This window comes from Sander lucioperca, chromosome 4 (genome assembly GCF_008315115.2).
Source record: "Sander lucioperca isolate FBNREF2018 chromosome 4, SLUC_FBN_1.2, whole genome shotgun sequence".
NCBI classification, from domain to species: domain Eukaryota; kingdom Metazoa; phylum Chordata; class Actinopteri; order Perciformes; family Percidae; genus Sander; species Sander lucioperca.
The window spans coordinates 44,801,740-44,827,166 of record NC_050176.1 but is presented as its reverse complement, the minus strand read 5'-3'; the positions used below and the strand labels follow the sequence as shown (position 1 = coordinate 44,827,166).

General features: G+C 40.8%; 1 protein-coding gene across 12 annotated transcripts in view; it reads right to left on the bottom strand.

Moving 5' to 3' along the window:
• adgrl3.1 (adhesion G protein-coupled receptor L3.1) overlaps positions 1-25,427 on the bottom strand; it is a 123,490-nt gene that overhangs the window by 75,045 nt on the left and 23,018 nt on the right. For all 12 annotated transcript variants that reach the window (XM_031285822.2, XM_031285825.2, XM_031285826.2 and 9 more), the window contains exons 3-4: positions 18,632-18,797; positions 8,792-9,005 (exon numbers count right to left, since the gene is read on the bottom strand). In XM_031285822.2, coding sequence (XP_031141682.1) covers positions 8,792-9,005; positions 18,632-18,791 — 374 coding nt within the window. In that variant the 5' untranslated portion in view covers positions 18,792-18,797. The remainder of the gene's footprint in view (positions 1-8,791; positions 9,006-18,631; positions 18,798-25,427) is intronic.

Here is a 25,427-nt window from a genome sequence, read left to right as displayed (position 1 = left end):
AATTTCCCACCCTGGATACAACACTATGAAGGCAAAGTCTGTAGAAAAGCGGGCTTACGAAAAGTGTTTATAAAGTGCTCAAAATGTCTGTGAGACAGCCCTCATGCACTTGACGATTTCACAGTGGAGCAGCCCTAAGCCCTCGATGACTTACCGGGAACGCGCCACAAAGTTTGTGATTCTGTGAGTGTGGAGATTGGGGTTAAGTCTATGAAGAGCAAAACTCCATGTAAGGAGGTTGGGTTGGGTAAGGTTGGCGGATGTGTCAAACAAACAGCGGTCTTTCACCCGGACTCTAAATATACACATGACAGAATGCTGTGGTATGATAGAGTGCTGTCTGAAAATTCCTAACATTTAATGAAGAACAAAGGCTGTGTCTATGAACCATGCTTATTGTGCACTATGTTTACCGTCCACCATTTTATTTAGTGTCAGAATGTGTATGAATGTGTGAAATGTATGTACTATATAATTCCCTCAAACATTCCCATAGTGGTATGCCAATGGCATGGTCACAACTTTCTGCCAACAATACCACAATGCAATGCATTACATTTTATAAATGTGAGAATTACAGTACAGTGTTGTGACTCTATTGAGTGTATATTATATAGGAAGTAGTGAATAAAGGCATTTTTTTTAAATCTTATTTTTACATTATTTTTATATATATATGTAAAAATGAGATTTTTATATATATCTATAATATATATATATATATAAATATATAGTGCTACTCATAAGTATTCATACCCATGCTAAAGTTGACTAAAAAAAGGAATTATTAAAAAATGAGGAAAAATCCGACCTTTTAAGGACACCAATTTGTTTTGTGAATGAATAATGTATTGTAAATAAATAAATGTTCTTCCTTAAAATACAGGGGCCATAATTATACATACCCCTATGTTAAATTCCCATAGAGGAAGGCAGATTTTTATTTTTAAAGGCCAGTTATTTCATGGATCCAGGATACTATGCATCCTGATAAAGTTTCCTTGGCCTTTGGAATTAAAGTAGCCCTACATCATCACATACCCTGGAGCTCCCTCTGAGAGTTGTGCAACGGTCGGAACATGCAATATGGACTAATGGCGCGCATAATGTGACCGCTGTATTTTTCTCGACTTGTTCACCCACACTGTGAGGGAACTTGCAGAGAACAGACTGGAAAAAACATTTTCTGCTGTTGACAGTTGGACTCATACATAAACCCAACATTTTCAAACCAGTGTTTCACATGGTAAAAAAACAAACAAAAAAAGATAGATTTTAAAAGCTTGTAACACATTTTGAAAATACATTTAATTAAATCCCCAAACTGGGAAAAAATTAAGCAGAGGGAGTTGATCAGTTAGATAAAGATCAAATAAAAGACCATTAGTGGGAGAGATGATTTCACAGGGCTCTTTATGTCCTGCAGGAGTTCAGGAAACCCATTTGACAGCAGACAGAGCATAGTTACTGTATCATGCTACAGGAGAAAAAAGCTGTTAGGCCACACACACACACGCACACACACACACACACACACACACACACACACACACACACACACACACACAACACACACACACACACACACACACACACACACACCACAAATGAGATTCTGCTGCTACTGGCTGATTATACACACATATACAGAAGGGCTGTTTGGAGATGGACAAATGGAGTGATGGGAATGGTTGACGAACAGGAAGAATAAAAAAGGATGCAGAGGAACTGGGATGTAGTCAGTAAGTAATTGAAGAGTGATGCAGGGATTGTTATTGACAGAGGTAAAAGAAAGGGAGCAAAAGACAGGTGTCTGTGTGTTTATGTGTGTGTTTGTTTTAGTAAGTATGTGTGTATGTCTACAACGGGGTCTAGCGAAGCAGACGCGTCACATCCTGTGCCAGCACCACCACACCACCCTTGTAAAGAAATGACAGATCTGTCTCTTTCGTTCAATTTCTCCCACTCATACACACAAGCACATACATATGCATACACACAAACACTCCTCTACGGTCCATCAATAAGTTTCAGTCAGCTCTCGAACAGCCTGTCAGACAAGCCACAGATAAAATAATGTTTTCCCTCCTGGGAAAAAGCTTTGAAATGTCTTACATTATTAATATTTGGCTGGAGGATGTCATTCTCTCCCATTTTCCTCCCATTCCGTTTGAGCATGTCAAGTGTCATTTTTGACATACAACATGCACTACTTACTGTGTATACTATGAATACTGTATATTCTGTATGGATATGTACTTCTGTTAAACAAACTGCACCTCCGTGTATACCCGAGTATATGAGTATAAACCTAACTGGATAGAAATGGTATATGTGATGCATGTTAATTTCGCCTTTAAAATTGACCTATTTCGATGGTGAATCATATTTAGTTTTTCTTTTTTCTACAGGACATTATCTTTTAGGCGACTGAACTATTTTACAGGAAAAAAGTGATTATGAATAATATTGTATGTGTTATACACCGAGGCACACACACAATGCACACACAAACACAATATGGCCTCATTCTTGTGTGCAGGCTCGCGCCAAGAACAGTTTTTGAGCTCCGCCGTCTCTCCTCTCTTCCTTTGGTAACCATGGCAACTTCCATGTCATCCGATTCCAGGCCACATTCGGGGAGTCTTCCTCCTGATTCCACCTATCAACATTCCTGTGCTGACATCCCTGTGTGTGTGTGTGTGTGTGTGTGTGTGTGTGTGTGTGTGTGTGTGTGTGTGTGTGTGTGTTTGCATTTCTCTATGTGACACCTCTTTCTCCACAGTTTAATCCAAGACCACCTGCTTGCACAAACTCCAAATCCTCCTAAAAGCTAAAAGACAAGTAGCATTTCAGACAGCTGGGCTGTCTCTCTTGGTTGGTGAAAAGCAAGAAAGCGTGTAAGACACCATCGCCGCCAAGACGACGGAGCAACGCCACGCCACACCGAGACGTTGTCTTGTAGGTTTTAGTCAGCCTCACCTCATGGTGCACAAAAATGGCATTCTGTTGTGTATGTGCATGGGCAGGAGGGCTGTTGTGTCCTTTTGCGCTTCAGTGTCAATGTCAAAGTATCAAGTCAGTCACTGTCTATATGCCAGCATGTCTGATTCACATGCTAGTCTCTGGATATGTGTGTGTGTGTGTGTGTGTGTGTGTGTGTGTGTGTGTGTGTGTGTGTGTGTGTGTGTGTGTGTGTGTGTGTGTGTGTGTGTGTGTGTGTGTGTGTGTGTGTGTGTGTGAGAGAGAGAGGTCTAGACCATTGTTAAACCATTCTCAGGCAACCATATAGCTTAGTTGCTCGGTGAAGCATTATAATTAAGGTTAGCTTTGGCGACAGGAGAAAAGGGTCAGACAGTGGAGACTTTGACATGTGGAAATACAGAGGTTTGTCAGTCAGGGTGAATGTATATTGGTGCATGAGTGGGTGGATGGTGAATGCAGATGTGTAAGGGACAATAATATTATGTGATGACAATGGAACAACTGTGTCATTGCTGTCACATATCTGAAGAAAGGTTTCTGTATATGTGTTTCAGGACTGACTATGTGCCAGAATCTGTCCATCTTTAATGTATCTTAAGTTCTAAGAGAGAGAGGTGTGTGTGTGTGTGTGTGTGTGTGTGTGTGTGTGTGTGTGTAAATGCTTGTATGTGGGTGGGCCCTAATTACCGCACTGAGCAAGGGTGACAGGGGCCCCCAGGGTGCTGCAGGGCATCTCCTGTAACCATGGTGACTATATGAGGGTGGCAGCACACGCACGCACACACACATACATGCACGCATACCAACACACATTAAGTGGGACATTTCCAGATATGGCCTCATTCAGTGGGAAGCAGGGTTGTTAATGGAGAGAGAAGAGAGGAAGAGTGAACAGACTGAAGAAGTTGGAGACAAGATATATTAAGATATAGTTGTAAATATCCTAGTTAGGCCACCTCTGCAAGACATCACACACACAGAAAACATATATAACGTTTTTGTTTGGAGTCACTGGGCTGGAATAATGATCAAAAATGTAAGATTTATTTAAGGTTTAGAGCATAAATGTATCTGTTTCTTTGTCATTATCTGTTCCTCCTCACCCTCCTCCTGTGTATACAGAGATGGATTAGACTCAAATGGAGAAGACAGATGAAGTGCAGGTATGCCTGACAAAAAAGTGGCAGACTGTATGATATGGTTCACTGGTTACACAGTCCTGGGCTGCAGCACATGGCTAGCACTAGATTGTAGTCTATGATTCAAGTGGTTTTCTATAATTCAATGAGTCAAATGAAAAAAAACTTCAGAGGTTTCTTTACTGTCTCCCGCGTGAATGGTTCAAACGTGCGGGTGCAAGCTTGCTAACACACACACACACACCCGCATACAAAAGCATACAAGCATAAATGCACGCATGTGCACACACAGGCATATACACACAAACGTGTTCACACACTAGCACACCAGCCTGGTGCTTTGAAGGCTGAGACTCCATGCTAAAGAGACAGGCTGGCAGAAAAAGTGCTTGGAAACTGATGAGCAACTCTCTCAATTTCTCTCTGAGTGTGTGTTAGTGTATGTGCGCAAATGTGTGAGCATGCATACATGAGCAAGTAAGCCTGTTCATGAATGCATGCATGTGTATTCATCTGTGTGTGTGTGTGTGTGTGTGTGTGTGTGTGTGTGTGTGTGTGTGTGTGTGTGTGTATGCGTGCGTGCGTGCATGCACGCTGGTGCATAGCTGTGTGTTTAGATTGATCGTGCACCTAGGTTCCCTGGGGCCACTGAAGGCTGAGGTTTAATCTAGACACTTTGGATCTCTCTCTGGCCTTTAACTCTGGTTGGTCAAGTTGGCGAATTTCGTCAAGATAGAGCTAAAATATAGAATACATACTGTAAAATACAAGCAACACACTGCACCCCATTAAGCTCCTGCACTTCAGTCTCAACCTTTCCCCTGAGCTTGGGAAAGAAAAAAGTGAATGGAAAAACAGGAAAGGGCGATGAAAACTAAAACAGATGGTGAGGGAGAAAGGAAAAGTGAAAGAGAGGGTGAGAAGTAGGGGGTGAGAAGCAATTTGAGGAATGAGAAGTGGGGAGAAAAAAAACAGGAAATGGAGTGATAAAAAAAATTAAGATATCAAAAGAGTGACAGATAGGAGAATAATAAATGAAACCTGTTATTCAACACTTCCAAAAGCAGGGGAGAGAAGGGGGGTCAACTCCTCTTGTCTTTCTTGTCAAAGTGGTTTCCCTTTGTGTTGAGGGACTTCTTCAAAATGGAATGGGAAGGGAGAGAAAAAGGAGCCGCTATAGAGAGAAATAAAGGGGTAAGGGCAAACAAAATGACAGGGTGGGAGAGGCGGTGAGGTGTGTGTGTGTGTGTGTGTGTGTGTGTGTGTGTGTGTGTGTGTGTGTGTGTGTGTGTGTGTGTGTGGGGTACAGTCAGAAGTAATTTTCTAACATGATAGAGGTAGCAAAACAGATTGTGTGTGCACTGTCTACACATTCTTCAGTTTCCACACTTGCAGCCTCAAGTGCCCGAATGCATGTGTGTGTGAGATGGAGAGAGAGTGCGCTGAAAGGTACTTGGTCCATGAGGCACTCAAGTATCAGTAAGGGACAAGGAGTGTATTGTTAAGCATCACTGTAGAAGCCATCAAGTCACTTTTATGTCAGTAGATCACTATAACTTGCAGGCATTCCACCATTTTGGCTTGCAGCTTTCTCCCTGTGCAGAATTGAACAACCCAAACCTTCAAATGCTTCTGTTGTCTTGATATAACTCTCCCTAGTGACACTTTAATGCATATTCAACCCAACCACACCCTGGCTGTAGCCAACTCGGATGCTTGGAAAAATACAATGAAATTGATCCAGATTTTATAGGAAAACACATATAGAGTGCAGTGGAGGCACGACTTGAGCCAGTAGGGTGTGCCTAGTAAAAAAAAAAAAAAACTGGTAACGTATGTACATTTTCCTAATTTAATAATAAAGGTAAAACCTAACTCAAATTGAAGTAAGCTGTAAGAGACCTTAAAAAAAGAATGCTCAGTAGCCATTTTGAAATAGAGGCATTTCAGTTCAAAGCATGATAAAACAGAGTGAGTCATTGAACTGAGGCCAGTATATCGCTAAAACAGATTAAGCGTAACTTTCATGGCCAGGGCTTCGTTTCCCCTTCAACCCAGTGTATCCCAATGGGGAGATAATCTGGGAAATGCAGCGATATCAGGTCCTCTCTAGGTTGCCTGAGAAGCCTTGTGAGACCCTCTGGAGATATGAGGCTTTGATATCAAGACCAATTATGTGGTATGGGCGCACGCACATACACAAACATACGTGTGCACACACCCACATACTCCCTGGCCTTGGAGAGTGGCAGAGAGGAAAACAAAGAGAGAATGTGATACTGAGGAAACACTGGGCAGGCGGAACATGCTCTGATTTTATCAGCCAGTTGAGCTGGGCTTGAAAACCAGAGACAATACAGACATAGAGGGAATGAGAGAGTGGAAACCAGACAGGCTGAAACAGACTGAAGATGGAGTGTCTGAGTATGGGAAAAAGCAAAAAAAAAAATTTTTAAAATACCACTGCAAAGTGTGCAAAAACCCCAATACAGCATTCAACACATATTAACAAGTGTGCACACAATAAGCAACATGTGCATGAGCACACAAAGATTCACTGCATTATGTGTAACACTGATACTTTTACAACACACTGTTTGCATGAGCATGTCTTTGCACATACAGTATTGTGTGGACAGACACGAACAAAGCCTCACTTACAGCTTCTTGCAACAAACACACACACACACACACACACACACACACACACACACACTGAAAATATATGATAAACTGTTGTTTCCGGTCTGAGTCGCCTCCACAGAGGATCCCTCAAGAGTTACGTTTGGCCTCTGGCTCTGCTAATTGGAGCTTAAAGTCTGGTGTAGCCCCTGGGCAGTGTATGCTGTGTGTGGCACATGTTGTGTGTATGCATGTGTGTGGGTACGCATGTGTATAAATTATGGATGGCAAGAGCTGTAGGAGAGTGGGCCACACAAGCTGCAGCTGCCGGAGTGAGCGCAAAGACCGAGCCAGGCCAAAGCAATCACAATCAGAGCATCGCCACATGACACAGACAGGTGGTTTGATAGAGAGACGGAGAAGTGAGTGAGAGAGAGGTAGATGACCGCAATATTGAGACAGAAAAAGATGAAAGAGGAAATAATGGGACAGCAGGAAAGAGCACTCAAAATCAGGGTAACACGTGATCTGAAAAATTGAGATACTAATGAATTATCTATATCCAGTCATTCTCATTACACCGAGCATTGCTTTCCACTCAATGCTATTTTTGTTCTGCTATTATTTTCCAGTTAGTGCTCATTATCATACCTGCCTGATACAAAAGGTTGGCACTGTAGAGTGCATAAAAGACCAATACGAAAAAAATAAAATGAAAAGACCACTTACCACACATAATTACGGCTAGTACCAGTAAAACTTAACATAAGATCTTGTTGACCAGGTAAGTGTTAATTAAATGTTTATCCAGATAAAAATTCATATCACTTAAGCAGTAAGTAAAACAGCGCTCTGTCTCCTGTTAATGAAATCTGTAATTTGGAAGAATAGCAACCGCTGTGCAGAGTTAAGTGAGGAAAGAAAGCGGAGGTATGAGAGTAGCTTTGGCATTATCACACAGCATTATTACGTCTTGCAACCATTACTTTATTTTTTATTTTATTAAATTAATATTTTGCTGAAGCTAGTTTTTATGTTGCTCGTTAGTAATATTTTTTTTCCTTCAAGAAAGTGTGCTATGCTATTCAATTAGCTTGTCTGAATATAACTGGAATACCTTATAACATGTTTGTTATATCAGTTATAAGTGCTGATCTCCACAACCCTAAAAATCTAAATTACATATTCTATCAAGCTCATAATACTGTCCAGTTTAGGCCCCTGAGAATCAGTTAGTCACTCTTAAACGTGTGGGAGTCAGGATATAGTTGGCTATGATACCTTAACCGTATCTGTCAAGTCTCACGCTTAATGTGTGAGATTTGTGTCTTTGCGCTGTTGGCATCTCACAGCAGTACAGTGAACATCTCAGGGACTTTTATACTATTAAAGAAAATCCAAACTTAGCATGTATTGTAACCCTTGTTCAATGATATACCGCTAATTCTGTAGAGCACTCTTTCTGGCTTCAGTTGCTGTGCTCCCAACAGCACTGTTAGCAGAGGAGGCTATCAGACTGGACAGCTGTAGAGGAAGTGTTACCTGAGTAATTTCCATTGTGTGATAAGGTTCTACAGTTGTATGGCATTGTACTGCATGTACAGGAAGAGCAAAGCAGCAGAACTGCACCCGGTGGGGCTCACCGGTTACACTGGTTTCCACAGATTTTCCGCCTCCTTTTCCCTGTTACACTACGTCTGACAGGTGTGCTGCACTGTTGTGTCCTTTTTATGTTTTTTATGTTTGCTGTCAATTTTGTGAATGATATGTGGGACTGAGAGATGTTATAAAAAATAAGTAAAAAAGTAAGAGTAGAAAGTCCTAAGGATCTTTGTGCCGTGAGTCAGCTGTGTATAGTTTGCACCAAGCTGCACCATTGGACAAACCTAATTACCAAAGCAACACACCAAATTAATTTCACTGTGGTTGTCCACTTTATGTCTACAGTCATCTCAAAATAGGTAAACGTTTTACAGAAGAGCTCTGTAGAAACTTCTGCCACCTGGCAGCACTCACAAACATATACACACACACTGTACACTGACCTGAGTGACATGATCTTGTATGCATCAGGCAGGTAACACCGAGTGTTCTCCATCTGGGCAGGGTCTGAATCGCAGATCTTGTCATCGGTGCGGCCGTAGTTGGCACTCTCGATCATGATGACATCTGTGCCCGGGCAGCGCAGCTCGATGGGGTAGGACTCACAGGACAGCTCCCTCCGCACCACTGCCATGGGGATAGGGGCACGGCCGTAGGCTGGACACACAGACACACAAATACACAAACACACATTGGTACAGAGAGGATTTTTTGAGTTTGATATAATGATAACTGTCTCTCCTGCCTACTGACATACTTGCATACTTATTTGTAGGGCTGTCTTCAAAACATGTACACTGGAGGACTAAATTGTACAAGCACAGATTGTGTTCAAATATGACTGCATTTGTACCCTTGTCATATAGGCTAATTACCCACACTATTTGAAAACAATAGCAGCACAGAAGATAATTTATAAGGGCATGTCCACTGTCGCAAGTGAACCGACTTGGTAATTACTGTTTTGCAGTTAGCAGTTTTAGACATCACTCTGAGATAGAGAGCAATTGCCTGGCAATTTCAACAGGCATTTAATGCTGCAGAGATTATTCAAAGATGGCAATGCCTAATTATTCTCAGAAGTTGTGAATTTGATGTATACATCCACCTTACCGTACCGAAATAGGAAACATGCCATTAATTCCAATGAGATTGAAGCTACTGATCTGTCCCAGATCGTTTTACTGCTGTTGCTTTGCTTCCTTGCTTGTTTAATGAGAGTAGACCTGATGAATGCTCTTGGATTATGAAACATCTGCAAGACCAATCAGCAATCAAGATGCCATTGACTAATTAAGTCTAGATATCTTATAACCTGAATGTCTGGCAATCTTCACAAAGGGAAATGGCAACAGCTTCTGCATTACAGTTTTCATCTGTGGCGCATAGAGGCATGGAATATGTATGGGGCATGTGCTCTTAATAGTCACATCAAATTCCAAGACAACACACACTGCAACCCAAACATATGCTTGTATAAATTAATCAAAAAAGTGCTTTGAGAGAATATGCTCTGCCTCTGGGATGCCTTACCTTGCAGCAGGTGCTGCTATCAGACCTTTTTTATGGCAGACATGTTTTGCTTGTCATATGAGGAGAGGCACAGTTGACACAAATTTAGTTAATGATGGCTCAGTTCCATCAAGTGTCCCAGTAATCAATGACACAATACGACCCAGATACCTGCACCTGCATGGAATGCAGTCATTTGTAATGTTTTCAATTACACTTTTCCTGCTGTGACAAGTTAAAATGTCTGCTGTGTGGGCTATAATGTGATCTTGATGTCATGTGGTCAGTCTGTTGTGCTCTTTAATGTGTCCTTATCCTTTTAATTATGTGTTTATAAACACATATGTATAACACATGTTTATTAAGACCTATTGTCTTGTGATTATAGTAGGATGCTGTGATATTGAGGGTGTGGGGCTGGATATTCCCAGGGATTTTGGTTGTTGTGGTGAAGCTTGGCTGTTGTTATTCTCTGTTCTTGAGAGCAGGGAGCCCTTGGAGCATCTGCCATCATCCCTTGATAGATAGATTAGGTTATCAGCTGAGGTGTTCACTTGTGTTGTTCTGTTTTGTCATCACCAAGCCCTACTGTAATTATAATGTTGACTTTATTCATTCATATTGTGTGTCACCGGCTACCCCTGGCCAAAGACCTCATCTAAGAATTGTAGCTATATCTGGTGCAATATACATAATATGCATTGTCCCTGTCGAATTTACAAAATATATTAAGTCTGTAGTTTGTGGCTACAGGCCCAGTGATCGTGACTGCTTGTTGTTTTGTCCTATTTCTTTTTATTGAAGAATTCATCTTGTCAAGGCCTTCAAAATCATTTCTTAAAAGCAAATACACACATACATGTGCACATCTATGGACACAGACACACCTACAACATCCCTGAAAAGCGAGGCACAGCACCACCTTCCTTGCTCTCCCTGTCACGATAACCATAGCAACCCTGTCCTCCCTTCTTTGGCTCTCTTATTGGCTGGAGGAGTGTTATGGTTACACGAATGCAGCAAAGAATCTGAATGAGTTCAATGACACTCAGCCCGGACTTTACTTAATACTGCCCTTCACCACAACACACACACACACACACACACACACACACACACACACACAGACACACACATACTTACAAATGCTCTGAGTGATGACATGTCAAGGCAGAAATCTGTGTGGTGCTGGTACCTGAGGGCACTACATTGATAATGACAGGCGCTAGCTTAGAGATAAGACTGAAATAAGTGACATTTACTGAAAATGTCCTTTCTAATGAACACTCACATACGCACACACAAGCACACACACACACACACACACACACACACACACACACACACACACACACACACACACACACACACACACGTATAGCACCGCAGGCTATGATTAGACTTTAAAGGGATACTTCACCGATTAGCATTAAGCTTTGTATCAGTAGAAACCCGGTAGTATTTTCAAATGACCGTGCTTCCCTCCCTCATGTCCCCCTGAGACTAGATTTCTCTGCATTGTGGGTCTGGAAAAAAGCCTCTGACACAAAAATCGTCATTTAGCGTCATCGGAGGCATTTTTGCAGCCAGCTAGTTCCGCATGTTTTCAACCCGCCCATAGGGGGTGGGACTGTCACTACCGATGCGAGTCGAGTGTCAGCCATCTTGAAGCTAAGCTAAGGCTCTCTCTTTTCAGCAGCAAACTTTTACAACAATTATGTGCATTCAAACTACCGCACATGTGTACCACCGGGATACATTGGTACAGATCGGAGAATATGCAAGAAACTTTATTACAGACGGAATACTCGACACACTACGCGAGCTTCGCCTGCTACGGAGACCAGCACCTCAGCCTGCGGTGTCGCTCGATGCCGGTAGCCAGGTAAGGGGACATCAAAAGCGGAAACGCGGACCAAGGGTAGGAGTTCGAGCTAGGTGGAAAGCTAACGCTAGCCGGCCACCTGTCCCATCCATCCTGCTTGCAAGTGTCTGCTCATTAGACAACAAACTGGACTACATCCAACTTCAACGAAACTCCCAACGCAGTTCAGAGACTGCTGTTTTTTGTTTTTGTGGAAACATGGCTGAACAACATTGTACCGGACTCCGCTTTCCAGCTAACAGGCCTGCTAGCCTTCAGAGCAGATGCTGCTCTGTCGGGTAAGACTCGTGGAGGTGGGCTGTGTTAACATGGACACCAACTACTGCACAGACACCAACTACTGCTTTTATCCAACTACTGCTAACCGCTGGTGGAGTTTGTGACTGTTAAATGCCGACCATTCTACATTACACGCAAAAATGAGCCACGGTGAAACGTTGTTTTTCGTGTATATGGTTGAAATGACAATAAAACACACTTGAGCTGACTTGACTGCCTCTGTCTATGTCTGTAACCGGTAGGCGTGGCTTGGGAGTGGAGTCGTAGGGAACAGAGTGATAGAGAAAGACAGAGTGGCGACACTCCCATTGGATTCCGTTGTACGTACATTTTTTGCTGCCAACTTCCGGGGTATGCAGCCTCGCATAGTTCCAAACAATCCATTCTACGGTTTTGGACATCATTCATTTCCATTGCTGGCTGTCGAGGAACTTCTGAGGTAAGTTGATTAAATAGCTACCTTTTTTGAATTGTCAACTGTCTATATTTTATCAGAGGCCCTTTATGATGCATATACTGATCTTTATTTGTATGTGCACAGCGTAATTATATATATTTTTAACATAGACGACCTATTGCCTGCTAGTTTGTTAGCTTGACTTTGCCAGCTGTGAAGGTATCGCTACACCAACAATTACGAAGTTCAGTATTGAATCTCTGACAACTTTTATTTAGTTAGTTATTGATGTTGGATTACTAGGATCATTAAAGTTGATTAAGGACAGGTTTTATTTAGGTTTTATCTGCTGAACCTGACGGTGTTAGCTAGACAGATGTGTATGATGCTAGTAGGGTTAGCTAGTAGAAATAAGGTTGCATTTGTTTAATTGTACCCTGACAGGAAAATGTCTCGGGCTGCGGAAAGACTCTGGTTGCTAGACTGATGATCAATCACCTTGATCGATCATCTGCCATGATTGTATCCTTGTGTTCTGCTTGTATGTTGGATCATTGGGGGATTATTGGCTGCACAGAACGGAACAGGCTAAGATGTTATCCGACTGCTGCGCACCTAACAGCGGACAGCTCTGGTGGGATAGACCGGGGTCCCGTGGTGTACTGCAGGCCTCCGGGAAAGTGAGGAGCAATACAGGAGTCATTTAATGCTAACTATTATTGTTTAGTTCAAGGTCATCTTTAAAGGGCTGTTGGATTACATGTATGAATACAAATTATTCCACACAAAAAAAAATATCATAAGCCATGATGAGCTTTAAAATGTTTATTACACAGACAGTAGTGTGACTAATGTCTTCCCCAATTTAATTTAAACACTAATTTGGTCTCTGTTAAACATTTGTGTGAACTTCTGGTTAACTAAATTGTTCCTCTTTCTTAGCGGCAAATTCATTCTTTTTTGTCTCCTTTCCCCACCGTATTTCTCTCTTCTTAACACTTATATATACACAATATTAGATCCCTGCTCCTTCACTTTGTTCTTGTTTTTCCAGTTAGATACACACACACACACACACACACACACACACACACACTTGTTCTTGGTCTCATTGTTTAATAAAAAAATACTATTTCATTCATTCATCCAAGCGTCATGAGTTGTTATTCTTTAATATATCTTACTTTGTGTATGGCTTAGTCTTAAAATTATCATGGTTGTGTGGTCAACTCATGCCTCACTCAGAAGAAGTGGGCTGGACACTAAATGCTGAATGGACTGTTGCTACTCTGCTTTCTCAATTGCTCTCTGACCACGGGTAAGTGAATCGGAATTACAAGCAAAATCAAGGAAATCCAATAGTCCAGATGTGCAAAAAAGAACATCTTGAATCGTCTTTAACAGAGATGTAGTAAGGTAAAAGTTAAGGTTTAGCCACTAAAGCCAGTAGCCTAGTGCTTCCCATGCTAACACAAACGTGAAGCTTTCCCTCAAACTTAAAAACGTATCTAAGTAATACTTATACATAGCTTTCAGTTGTCACCCTACCACTACAAATGTAAAACTGACATTTACAAATATGCAATAATGCAATAACAGTCAAACAAGTACTTGGGTATGTGTTTTCATTTATACTGCATTTACCATTCAATGTCGCAATTGCTGCTGTCAGTCCCATAGAAGAACATGACAGCACGGCCTGTGTTTGGAACTATACAGGCTTACATGAACCACGTGACCACCCCGCTAGCGAGATCAAAGAGTGTCTCAACTCTTCTCTCTCTATGGCTCTGGTAGGGAAGCAAAGCAAGTGCATTCTGGGAGTTGTTGTTTTTCATCCACATGAGCCAAAAATACATTTTCTGGCTTTTCTCAGTCTAGAAGGCACCAACTTCTAAAAAAATTCACATTTCTACTAAATAAATGACCCAATTTAATACATATCCATCTTTCCAGCGGTGAAACATCCCTTTAAGCACACATTCAGATAGGATGTTTGTCTTAGTAGTGGCTAAGAATTTGAAGGCTTTGTTTTGTATGTGCGTAGGGGAGTGCCGAGGGCAGTGGGTCATTATTGTGTCAATATGAGTATTAGTTTATTAGTTTCTCAATGGCATTATGTCCGCCTTCGTGAGCATGAATGTAAATTTTGAAGAGAGGGTTAATTGAAGCGTGAGGGAATCAATACACCGTATTGTAAGGCAGCTGTCTAGACTGGCTTTGGATCAGATGTCTTACAGTGTTGCCTTACAGGGTCCCCGCTGGGCATAAAGAGAGCATTATGACACAAACACACACACACACACACACAAACACACACACACACACACACACACACACACACACACACACTCACACACACTCACACACACACACACAATTCCGATAAGGGGTCTATCTGTATTCCAATTAAAAGCCACTCTGCCTTCATAAGCAGCAGTAAATGCTGTGACTTGCTCACACTGCCCCGTTTGTCACCGTTTAATTCATCTATTTATATCAGCTGCCTCACCTATAAAACATGCACTGTGTTAACCTGCCTCCAAAGAACTCACTCCGCACATATTTCTGTCACTTTTTTTTTTTTTACAAACAAGCATGTGTAGTCACACAGCACCTCTTGTTACAGACACATAGTATGCACATAATCTCTCGCACATACGGTCCGTGGCAATATTTAGGCCTCTGTCTTTGCACACATGCAATAACGTGTGAGCTGGAGCAAGTGCATGTTAATGTGTCTGTCATTAGTTGTGTAAGTGGTGACAGAAAGTTGGCAGCCACAGACAGTACAGACAATCTTATTCAGACACTCAGTGCCTCAGGGGGCTGAAACAAAAGGATATCGATTTTTACATTTGGGCCAAGAACAAGAGAGTGGCGAAAGAGGTTGATAGATGGAAAGACGGAGAGAGAGGGTGAGATGGAAGAGAAGAGAGATTTAAAAGGTGATCTTTCATTTGAACTGCCAAAGCATTTGGCCAGTGCTGGTGTCTGTAATGTGGGTCTTCTGAGTTAAAAAAAAAACACCACCACATTTTTGAAGCACAAAATATATTTTAAAGGATAAGGCTGGCAATACTCTATGTTTTTCTTTCTGTCAATAAATCTCATGATTAAAAACAAAACCAACAACAAGGTGATCCTACTAAAAAACTGCATGTAAACCTGATATAGCTTTTTCCTCTACACAACAGAGCTCCATTGTTGTCCAAAAACTATTTATGTCCAGTATGTAAAGATAACTGCTCACCAAATGAAGGCTTGTTGGACTTAATGTATGATAGGTAAACCATTCACACATTCTGTGCAATTTTATTGAGGTGAACTTTAGGCCAGGGACCCTCTTTCCTTGGGACTATTGAAAAAAAGATCCTGACTTAAAAGTAGCCTCAATAATGAATATTGCACAGATGTTTTTCCTATCATCGTCCAGAAAAAAACTATAAACATTGTACTGTGTACTGTATTTTGAAATGTATTATTCCACAGCTCTGAATAGGCCCTGGCAAATGCACTATTTACTCCTCTTTGAGTAAAATTGGCTAAAAACTACAATGCCTAGCTGCTTTAAGAAATCACTTTTATTAAAAAAAAAACATTGTTTTTAGTAGGAATAAAAAGCCATGGGACTGAGTGTCACAGACAGGGATGGAGAGTTTTGAGAAATGGACTGATATATTGTTGGTTATTGTTTTTTCATAGTATTTCTTGACAAGAAAAATATATAACAACAGCCTTACCTTTAACACTTGTGAAATGTCCACAGTTTGTTTAAGGTCCTCTGCAGTGATGTTTAGCACAATCCTAGCATTTTTACATGATCAACAAGTCCACTTCATCAGGTTAAACCGTGTCCATGCCAAAAAAACATGTTTTTGTGATTTTTGTACAAAAATCCATGCTTTCCTATTCTCTTTTATTTGTCTTCGCATAACCCTGACATAATGACAAGACACGGCTCAGTGAAGAAGATGGAGTGCTTGCTGCTGTGTGTCCTCAAGCTAAATTGTCTTTGTTTCAAATAATCCTTGCTAAGTATAAACAGCATGATTTGCACACGTCGGCTTATTCTTTAGACACTGATGCAAATACCTTTGACTGAAACTCATCTCTTGGTGTTAAAGCAAAGCCCTTGGTGTTTGTGTGTTTGAGTGGCTGCCTGTGAGCACTTCCTGTGTGTGCAAGTGTGTTTATGCGTGTGTGTTTTTAAGGAAGATCTATGTCCCTGTGGGTGTACAGTATTTCGGCATTTAAAGTATATCATCTGTGCATATGCATGTCAGCAGGCATGTGAACAAGTACTGTACATGCTTGTGTGTGTGTGTGTGTGTGTGTGTGTGTGTGTGTGTGTGTTCTTGTTTAACTATATTCATGGGGTCCAAAAACTGGGAATACAGTATACTTGTGGGGTCCGGACAGCTTTGTGGTGCCAAAATGCTGGTTAATGCTGCAAGGTTAAAGGGCTGTTTGAGGGTTAAGACTTGGTTTTAGGATTAGGGTTAGAATTAGGTTATGGTTAGGGTGAGGGTGAGGGTAAGGGTTAAGGTTAGGCATTTAGTTGTGATGGTTAAGGTTGGGGTAAGGGGCTGTATATGTGTGTGTGAGAGTGTGTGTGTGTGTGTGAGGGAGAGAGAGAGAGGTCTAGACTAGACCATTCTCAGGCAACCATATAGCTTAGTTGCTTGGTGAAGCATGATAATTAAGGTTAGCTTTGGCGACAGGAGAAAAGGGTCAGACAGTGGAGACTTTGACATGTGGAAATACAGAGGTTTGTCAGTCAGGGTGAATGTATATTGGTGCATGAGTGGGTGGATGGCGAATGCAGATGTGTAAGGGACAATAATATTATGTGATGACAATGGAACAACTGTGTCATTGCTGTCACATATCTGAAGAAAAGTTTCTGTATATGTGTTTCAGGACCGACTGTGTGTCAGAATCTTTCCATCTTTAATGTATCTTAAGTTCTAAGAGAGAGGTGTGTGTGTGTGTGTGTGTGTGTGTGTGTGTGTGTGTGTGTGTGTGTGTGTGTGTGTGTGTGTGTGTGTGTGTGTGTGTGTGTGTGTGTAAATGCTTGTAATTTTTCTTCACAACAGTGTGATTGACAGCAGCCATTAATAGGATTAAGTCCAAGTGGGGCAGAGCGCCCTGTAGGAGTCTTCAAAGCCCACTGTCACAGGGGAGAGGAGGAAACATACAGACAGCCTACTGGGGCTGCATCTGCACTGTGCATGTTTAGTGTAAAAGTGTGTGTGAGAGGGAACATAGCCGAGCTAAAGAGTGTTATAGATGTACACTGCCATAAGATAGAGGATATGTAAATGAGTTAGTGAGTTAAGTGTTTCCTTGGTTTTGCAGCTGCAGTGTTTCTAACAAGTGCTTGGGTGTGTGGGGGTGGATGAGGAGTCAAGCTGTACAGTCATTACTTCAATTTGTGGTTGTGGGCATATAAAGTAAATCTGAACTAAACTTTCTAGTAAATCACTGCAAGTACAAATGTGTTTCTAAGTGGATACATTCCTGCTAGTGTGTGCAGATTCATTCTGAGTGACCAGAAAAAAATGCAACTTGTTACTGCAGCGCTGCAACAAATACTATCGTTTTGCTGAAAAAAAAAAAAAAATCCTTTATCTTAGCATACATTTTAACTTGTCGTAGCAGGAAAAGCACAGGTGTTACTAATGACATTAACGATGGATCTGTTCTTTTCAAGCATCCCAGTAAGCCGTGACAGTGTGACAGTGAGCCAGCATGCACAACACCGGGACCCTGAAACTGAAGCAGACAAATGGATATCAGCCATTGCTAATTTTGTTATTTACATCCGTGCTTTTCCTACTGTGACATGTCAGAAACCCTTCCATGAAAAATGAGATGATCCCGTGCAGCTTCACAGTGAGGACGGGAGTGTCGCATGCAATGTCTGGGGATAATGTTAAGCTAGTTGTTGATGGTCAGTAGATATGTAGGCTGGCTACAAGTTAAACCACAACATCTCATTTTATCTTTCCACATATTGTAATGAATAATTGATTGCAATTTTCAAGTAATTTGCCCACACCTATTCTATGCATTAAGGTGCACAAATATTAGAAACACTGCACAATATAGTATAGACCAACAAAACAGCACTACTAACAGCAGCCTACAAAATGCAGCCTGGATGTAAATGTGTTTACTTCTGTACTGTGTGGTCTTGTATCTTACCAATGGCGATGGGAGCAAACAAGGTTGAGACGAAGAGCAGGCATCTGGTCCACATGACGTCTGAGGTTGACCTGGAAGTAAATATGGAGGTACTTCCTGCTGAGCCCAGACGGTCTTGTGGCGAGCTGTTTTTCTCACAGCTCAGTGTTTCGGACACCATACAGGCCTGCAAAATTGACACACAGAGAGGATGTGTTCACTTGGATGCCATACCTAAACAAGTTAAGATGCCTTATATCTGTGTATTTACAGGTGCCTATGCTCTCTGTATAACACAGACTGTGTTTGTCCTCCTAAAAATCTCAGCTGCTGATGCAAGTATATTAGCAACCATTAGACTTCTAATAATGTATTGCTTGTAAACTTTGAATTTTTACAATTTCTAACTGACAGTTTACCAAGCGCTTACAACAGAGAACCAACAGCAACATTCTCTGAAATTGCATCTGTAAAAATTATATTTCAAACAACAAAGCAGCTTCCTGGTCATTACTGATAAACTTTTTTTTTCTCTGACATCCTGTTGCTCTATTTAGTTATAGTAGATTGATGCTTTAACAAACAGCACTGTACTAAGGTCAATGCAGCTTCCTGTATACATGTCACAGTAGACTAGACAGTAGTCAATATTTATCTTTAACGATGCTAAGAGAAATACAGAGAGCATGGAATGATTAAGAAGCATAATTCAAATGGTTGTTATCAAAACCCTATAGCCTATCACAATATAATGTAACTTTCTAGAATAATAATATAAAAGGAAAAGGAAAATTAGATTAAAGTATACTATAAATAGACACGTCAATAAAAAGTATGAGATAAGGTTGATAATCATTAAACTGAACCCTTAATTATGCATGTATGCACACTGTTAGATGGCAAAGATTGTACATTACGTAACTGACAATAGCTAAAGAACTGTTTCTAATTCCACAGGCATTTGTTTTAAATACAACCAAGAACTTCAGCCATCATTAAGTTGTTCTCAAATTGTCTTTTTATTATCTTTAGAGACTAAAATTATCTCACATTATTCTGTAACTGTTTCTAAAGGAATCAAGAGCTGTTCTGATTTTTAGAGCATTTACAGCTCCATCACATGCTGAGATGATACTAAATATGAAAATGTGTATACATGCATATTTCACAAGACAACAGACCATATGCTGAAATGCTAAGCTAGATGCTAAATGTTGACCTTGTAGAAAGAAAAATAGAAAAACACAATAAAAATGGTGCTTAATGTTTGCATAATCATGCTGCTGTCTGTATTGGGTTTCACTTCACTTGGAATTCCACATCAGCATCAAAGTGTGAAATGTATTGATGTTCCAATCTAATTGTTCATTTCATGGTCTATCAGCGATAAACAATTAATAAGAGGATGGTCTCTGAGATTAGTTATAGCAGTGACAGACTGGTAAGCATAATTTCTCCTTCTTTTTTTCTATACTGATTACAGTAAGCTGACCAGCATCGTTCAATCAATTGCTCGCCTCAACCGACAATTAACTCAAATCACTTTCTTTCTGCACCCACAAATTCACTTTCTAACTATGAAAAAAAGGATATTTACCAATTTTGACTCTGAGTTGTGTGTTTGTATCATGTTGTATAAGTCTGTTGCATCACATTTAGTCATTATGCAATCGTCCTAGTTGATGTTGTATAAACATAATTTTTCATGAGATTAGTTCAAAGGTAACAGCAGTCATATTTTGTGCCTAAATGTTCACTGTTCTCAAGGGAACCTATACCCAGCTCCAAATAAACAGCTGTGTGTGTGTGTGTGTGTGTGTGTGTGTGTGTGTGTGTGTGTGTGTGTGTGTGTGTGTGTGTGTGTGTGCATGTGCGTGCGAGACTATAGAAATTTGCAACAGCCAGGGACAGATGGAGTAAAGCTGACATCCAGAGCCATGGGAAATACATCTTGTGTAACAGAGACTATTGATCAGTGTGACCATATCATTTTGGCCCAGCACTAAGACAATAGCTAGCTATCTCCATCATAAGGTGACCAGATGAGAATGGGTAAAATTAACTTATTATTATATATTATTATTAATTTTTAAATTTGTTTTATTCAGGAACTCAACTGTCTGTCATGTTAACCCGAAAATACAAATAAAAAATCATTAAAATCATGAACTCAAGTGTCATTATGAAACAAACAAAACAATGACTGCGCTTTAACATCAGCCTACGTACTGTTGCAGCCAATGAGCAGACGACGGGAGCTGGCTGCAGGACGACTCAGTCACTATGAACAGTTTTTAATGTTCTATCAGACAACTCGAGAGTCTGCTCTTGAGACTTTGCTCTAATTTTCGGGACAATTAGGGCAGGATTCGGGACAACTGCTTGGATTTCGGGACTGTCCCGAATTTTTCGGGACGTCTGGTCACCCTACTCCATCATGCCATGCTGTGGAGGCAAATAGCTGCTTTGGCACAGTCTCTCCCTTAGATATTTTTGGAAAGCTACAACTACTGCTATAGGAATACCCAATTTTATTTATAAAACCTGTCAGAATGACATAGACCTTTCCACAACCACCAGAGATGTACAAATATGCATAATGCATCTTCTGAATATCTACAATGACAAAAAGCCTCATGCTGCAGACAGGACAGATGGACAGACATACCCAGAAGGATATGTACACTGCAAAATCTGAATTCTGTGGGAACAGACTCATACCAGAGACAATCATGATGATAAGAGATGTGTAGTAATCTGGGGTTTTATTGACTCTGTTTAGGATCTCAAAATAAATCCTTGAAATTGAAAATCCATTTAAAATGATTGTGATAAAAAAAACAAAAACAATCTTAGCTAAGTCAGACCGGTTGTTGGAGAAAATTATTTTTGCATTCCAGCATAAAATTGTCGAATAATGATAATTTTCTAGACTTTTAATTTGTAGCTCTGAATAGTGTAAATATATTTGTATCACCTGGAAAGTAATTATTTTGTTTCATGTACAATATTCAACACTGACCTAATTGTAAGAAATATCATGGGGACTTTAAAATCCGAAGTTTTTTTTAATGTGACCTATTTAACCAGCCTGGTCTCTTGATATCAACATCTATTTTCCAATAAAGTGCTGGTCAAAATGGCAGCACACTTTAGTTTTGTTATACCAACCAAAAACAGATCGAACAGAAGGAAGACCAGTAAGAGAAAGGTGGTTTGGATCACCTCAGGCGTTCTATCAAATCCTCTTCAAAAGAATCTTGAATGCTGCACTTACAAATATATTCAACTTTCTCAATAATCTGGTGCAACTGATTCAATGGAGAGTGACTTTACACATGCTAACAGTTCCTGACAAATCCATAATGGTACCAAAGTGATAGAATCACAATAGACTTTATTCTTCTCCCCGCTTAAACAACTCAAAAGCTGCCCCATTTTGATTGATTGGTCCCTAACTCGGTTGAACATGAGCAATCTGACCAGCTGTCCACAGCTAGACACGGGAGGCATACACTGACATATGGCTGGACGCCACATCATTCCACTGTTCCATAATTCAAAAGCTATTCCATCAACCCGTATGCTGCACCACCATCTCCCATCAGTTAATTAACCCTCTCATTTCCACCATGCTCATGGTGCCTTTACCAGACAATAGTTGCGTGACAGCCTCGAGCAGTCTAGGACCATAATTCAGCAGGGCGGCATACTCCCATATGCTCAGATAATAACGTAAAAATATATTCCATCTACAGAGTCCACAATGCATAGACAATGGTCGCCCAAAGCATTGCCTGTTTCTCTAACCTGTTTTAGTCCATTATCTTAATGTGTTGATTGGTTAATATATTATGAATAAACTGCCAGTAATGGTGCTAATTATCAGAACATATGCGTTGTGTTTGCACCCCGTATTCATCAGATGATCATGCACATAAGGTTTGGCAAACATCATATGCCCCGTCTGAACCCACTCACTGTTGAAATGATGAAATAATCGAGCCATATATTTTCATATTTTTCATATATCAACTCAATATTTCCTATCCTGAGCTAGTTATATCCCATCGGAGACCTTCCCTGGCAGATAAGCAGCATCTGCATAAAACTGAGCAAAACATCAACTAATAAGCAGGATCAGACCAAAACAAATAGCCATTCCTGGATCAAAGTCTTCTATCTGCTGTTTCTATCCATCTCTGCCAGTTATTATATCTGCTCGCTAGATGTCAAATTCTTCCAGAAATATAAACATGCATTTTTGTTCCTTTCAGACTATTTCGCCACCAAAGTTCATAGTATATAAAACTCACATCTGTGACAAAAAAGATTTTTAATTTAGATTGCATTAGTGTGAATAGAAAAGTTCATTATTTCTCAAAAAGAACCAATTATTTAGTGTTTCTATGTTCTATATTTTCCTGCCCAGAATTTTCATTTCCTACAGGGTCGGCATTAACAGAGCTGTTGCCGAGGCCACTATACTCTCAGAGACTATATTGCATGCATCCATGAACTAATTGATGTTGGGCTGAATCTGTGCACCGTGGCAGCCTGACCCTGTGTGTGTGTGTGTGTGTGTGTGTGTGTGTGTGTGTGCGTGCGTGCGTGCGTGCGTGCGTGCGTGCGTGCGTGTGTGTGTGTGTGTGTGTGTGTGTAGTCCCTTAACAAGAGAGTCCTGCGTGTCACAGCAGTCCTCAATCGGGGATTCTCTCTTCCACTAATAAGTGCTGACCGTACTGGGCTACCTTGTCAACGTACTTCACACACACATACACATGCATGTGCCATTACACACCCACACGTTTACACACACACACACACACACACACACACACACACACACACACACACACACACACACACACACACACACATGCTTATCAGTAGGAGACCAGATGCCCTGCTCACTCAGCCTCCAGACAGAGAGTCTGAAATGTGTCCATGCTGCATTAGTAGTCTACCCTATGTGTATGATTATTAGAATACCATGTGGATGTGTGTTTGAGTAAGTCACAAAACAATAAAAAAAAAAAAAATTCTAGTATTTTGTACTCCATCTGTAACTGTATTGACATGTTCTGCCTAATTATGTTATACATATATATATTAATAATGTAAACAAACAAGGTAGGATTCCTCAGTTGTGACAGTTTTCAATTTTAAAACCCCTCAATTTGAAGAAATTATTTGTTAAAATATTTGTTGACACAGTAAAGTCAGATGAGGCATTTAATGTGTTTGTCCAAAAAAAATGTAAATACACTGATGCATATATTTTCAATATATATATATATATATATATATAAATTTAGTCATACCAATTTTTTTCTTGCAGTAAGCTATAACTGCACAGGAAGAAGCTCAGCCACTTATGCAGTCTTTTTTCCCTTGCCATTTTTCTTCATTAAGTTTTTTCTTCACCTGTTCTTTTCTTCCCCCTCTTTAGTCTCTTCAGTTGTTCATTCTTTGCTCTGTTGGAGAGAACTCGGAGCGGAACAAAGCTCAGGGGGCCATGCAACATGTTCAGTAAAATGGCATGTGTCCGCCAAGCTACGGTAAATTACCTCCAGTTGGCTTGCTAGGGTAGGTTTAACCACCATGGACTCTGTGTGTGCGTGAGTGTTTGCGTGTGTGTGTGTGTGTGTGTGTGAGTGATGGAGAGGGTTGGAATGAGGCTGTGTGGGTGACAGAGTGTGAGTATAGGTAGTGTGGCAAATTATCATCAGCCCAGGTAGGATGCTGGGAGAATTTTGATTGGAGTGACCATGCACACACATAAACACACACATACACACAAACACACTCACACAAATTCAGGTAGCTAATTTGGCAGTGAGGAGCTGAAGAGATGACTAATCAGGATAGGACCTGGTGGGAGTATGGCCTGTGGCCTATAATGAGAGACATAAGACACAAGCACATGCATGCACGTGCACATAAGCGCATGTGCACACACTCATAGCGCGTATGCACAATGCAAACAAAGACACACACATACAACAAGCATATACACACTGAAACGTGATTTTGAATAGAGGACCCGCCCTCATAATTGCCCTGCAGACACTGATACTAATTAGCAGCAAGTGGCCCCTCGGTGTGACCAGAGGCTCAGGAAAAACATACTGCCAACTCCCAACATGTCTTGACATGTCGGCCACAACATGTATCTGTACTGTTGCATGTGCTGTGGTGTTTTGGGAAGGGGGGAGTTTGCATATTGTCCAAGCCCCCTCGGACCACATCATAATCACAATAATGAATGAATCAATGTCACATGTTTGTGCTGACCAAATCTTAATTCAGCTTGTGTCTCTCATTTTGAATCTATACATTTAACTGGTACAGCCAGATGCAGTATAGCTGCCGCTCCCACTGGCTATTTTCTGTGTGTGTGTGTGTGTGTGTGTGTGTGTGTGTGTGTGTGTGTGTGTGTGTGTGTGTGTGTGTGTGTGTGTGTGTGTGTGTATTTGCTTGCTTGCGTGCGTGCATGCGTGCGTGCATGTGGTTGAGGGGCTGGTCCACTTACTGTAGGAATGTGCACAATTGTCACCGTGCCCTGAAGACAAGTTGCCTGGCTGGCAATTTATTTCATACAGAGCTGGTTATAAATCCTTTGTGTGGCTTAACAGCAAAGAACTGCAGAGTGTAGCCTTAAAGGTATAGGTCACCCCTACATCAGTGTGACATGTTTTGGTCATTGTGGTCTCAATTCAAAATCCTCAGTGAAAAATGAATGGAGAGAGTGAAAGCAGTTTAGCACCATCTAGTCATATGTAGTATAATGATTGATTTTTGTAATCCCCTATTT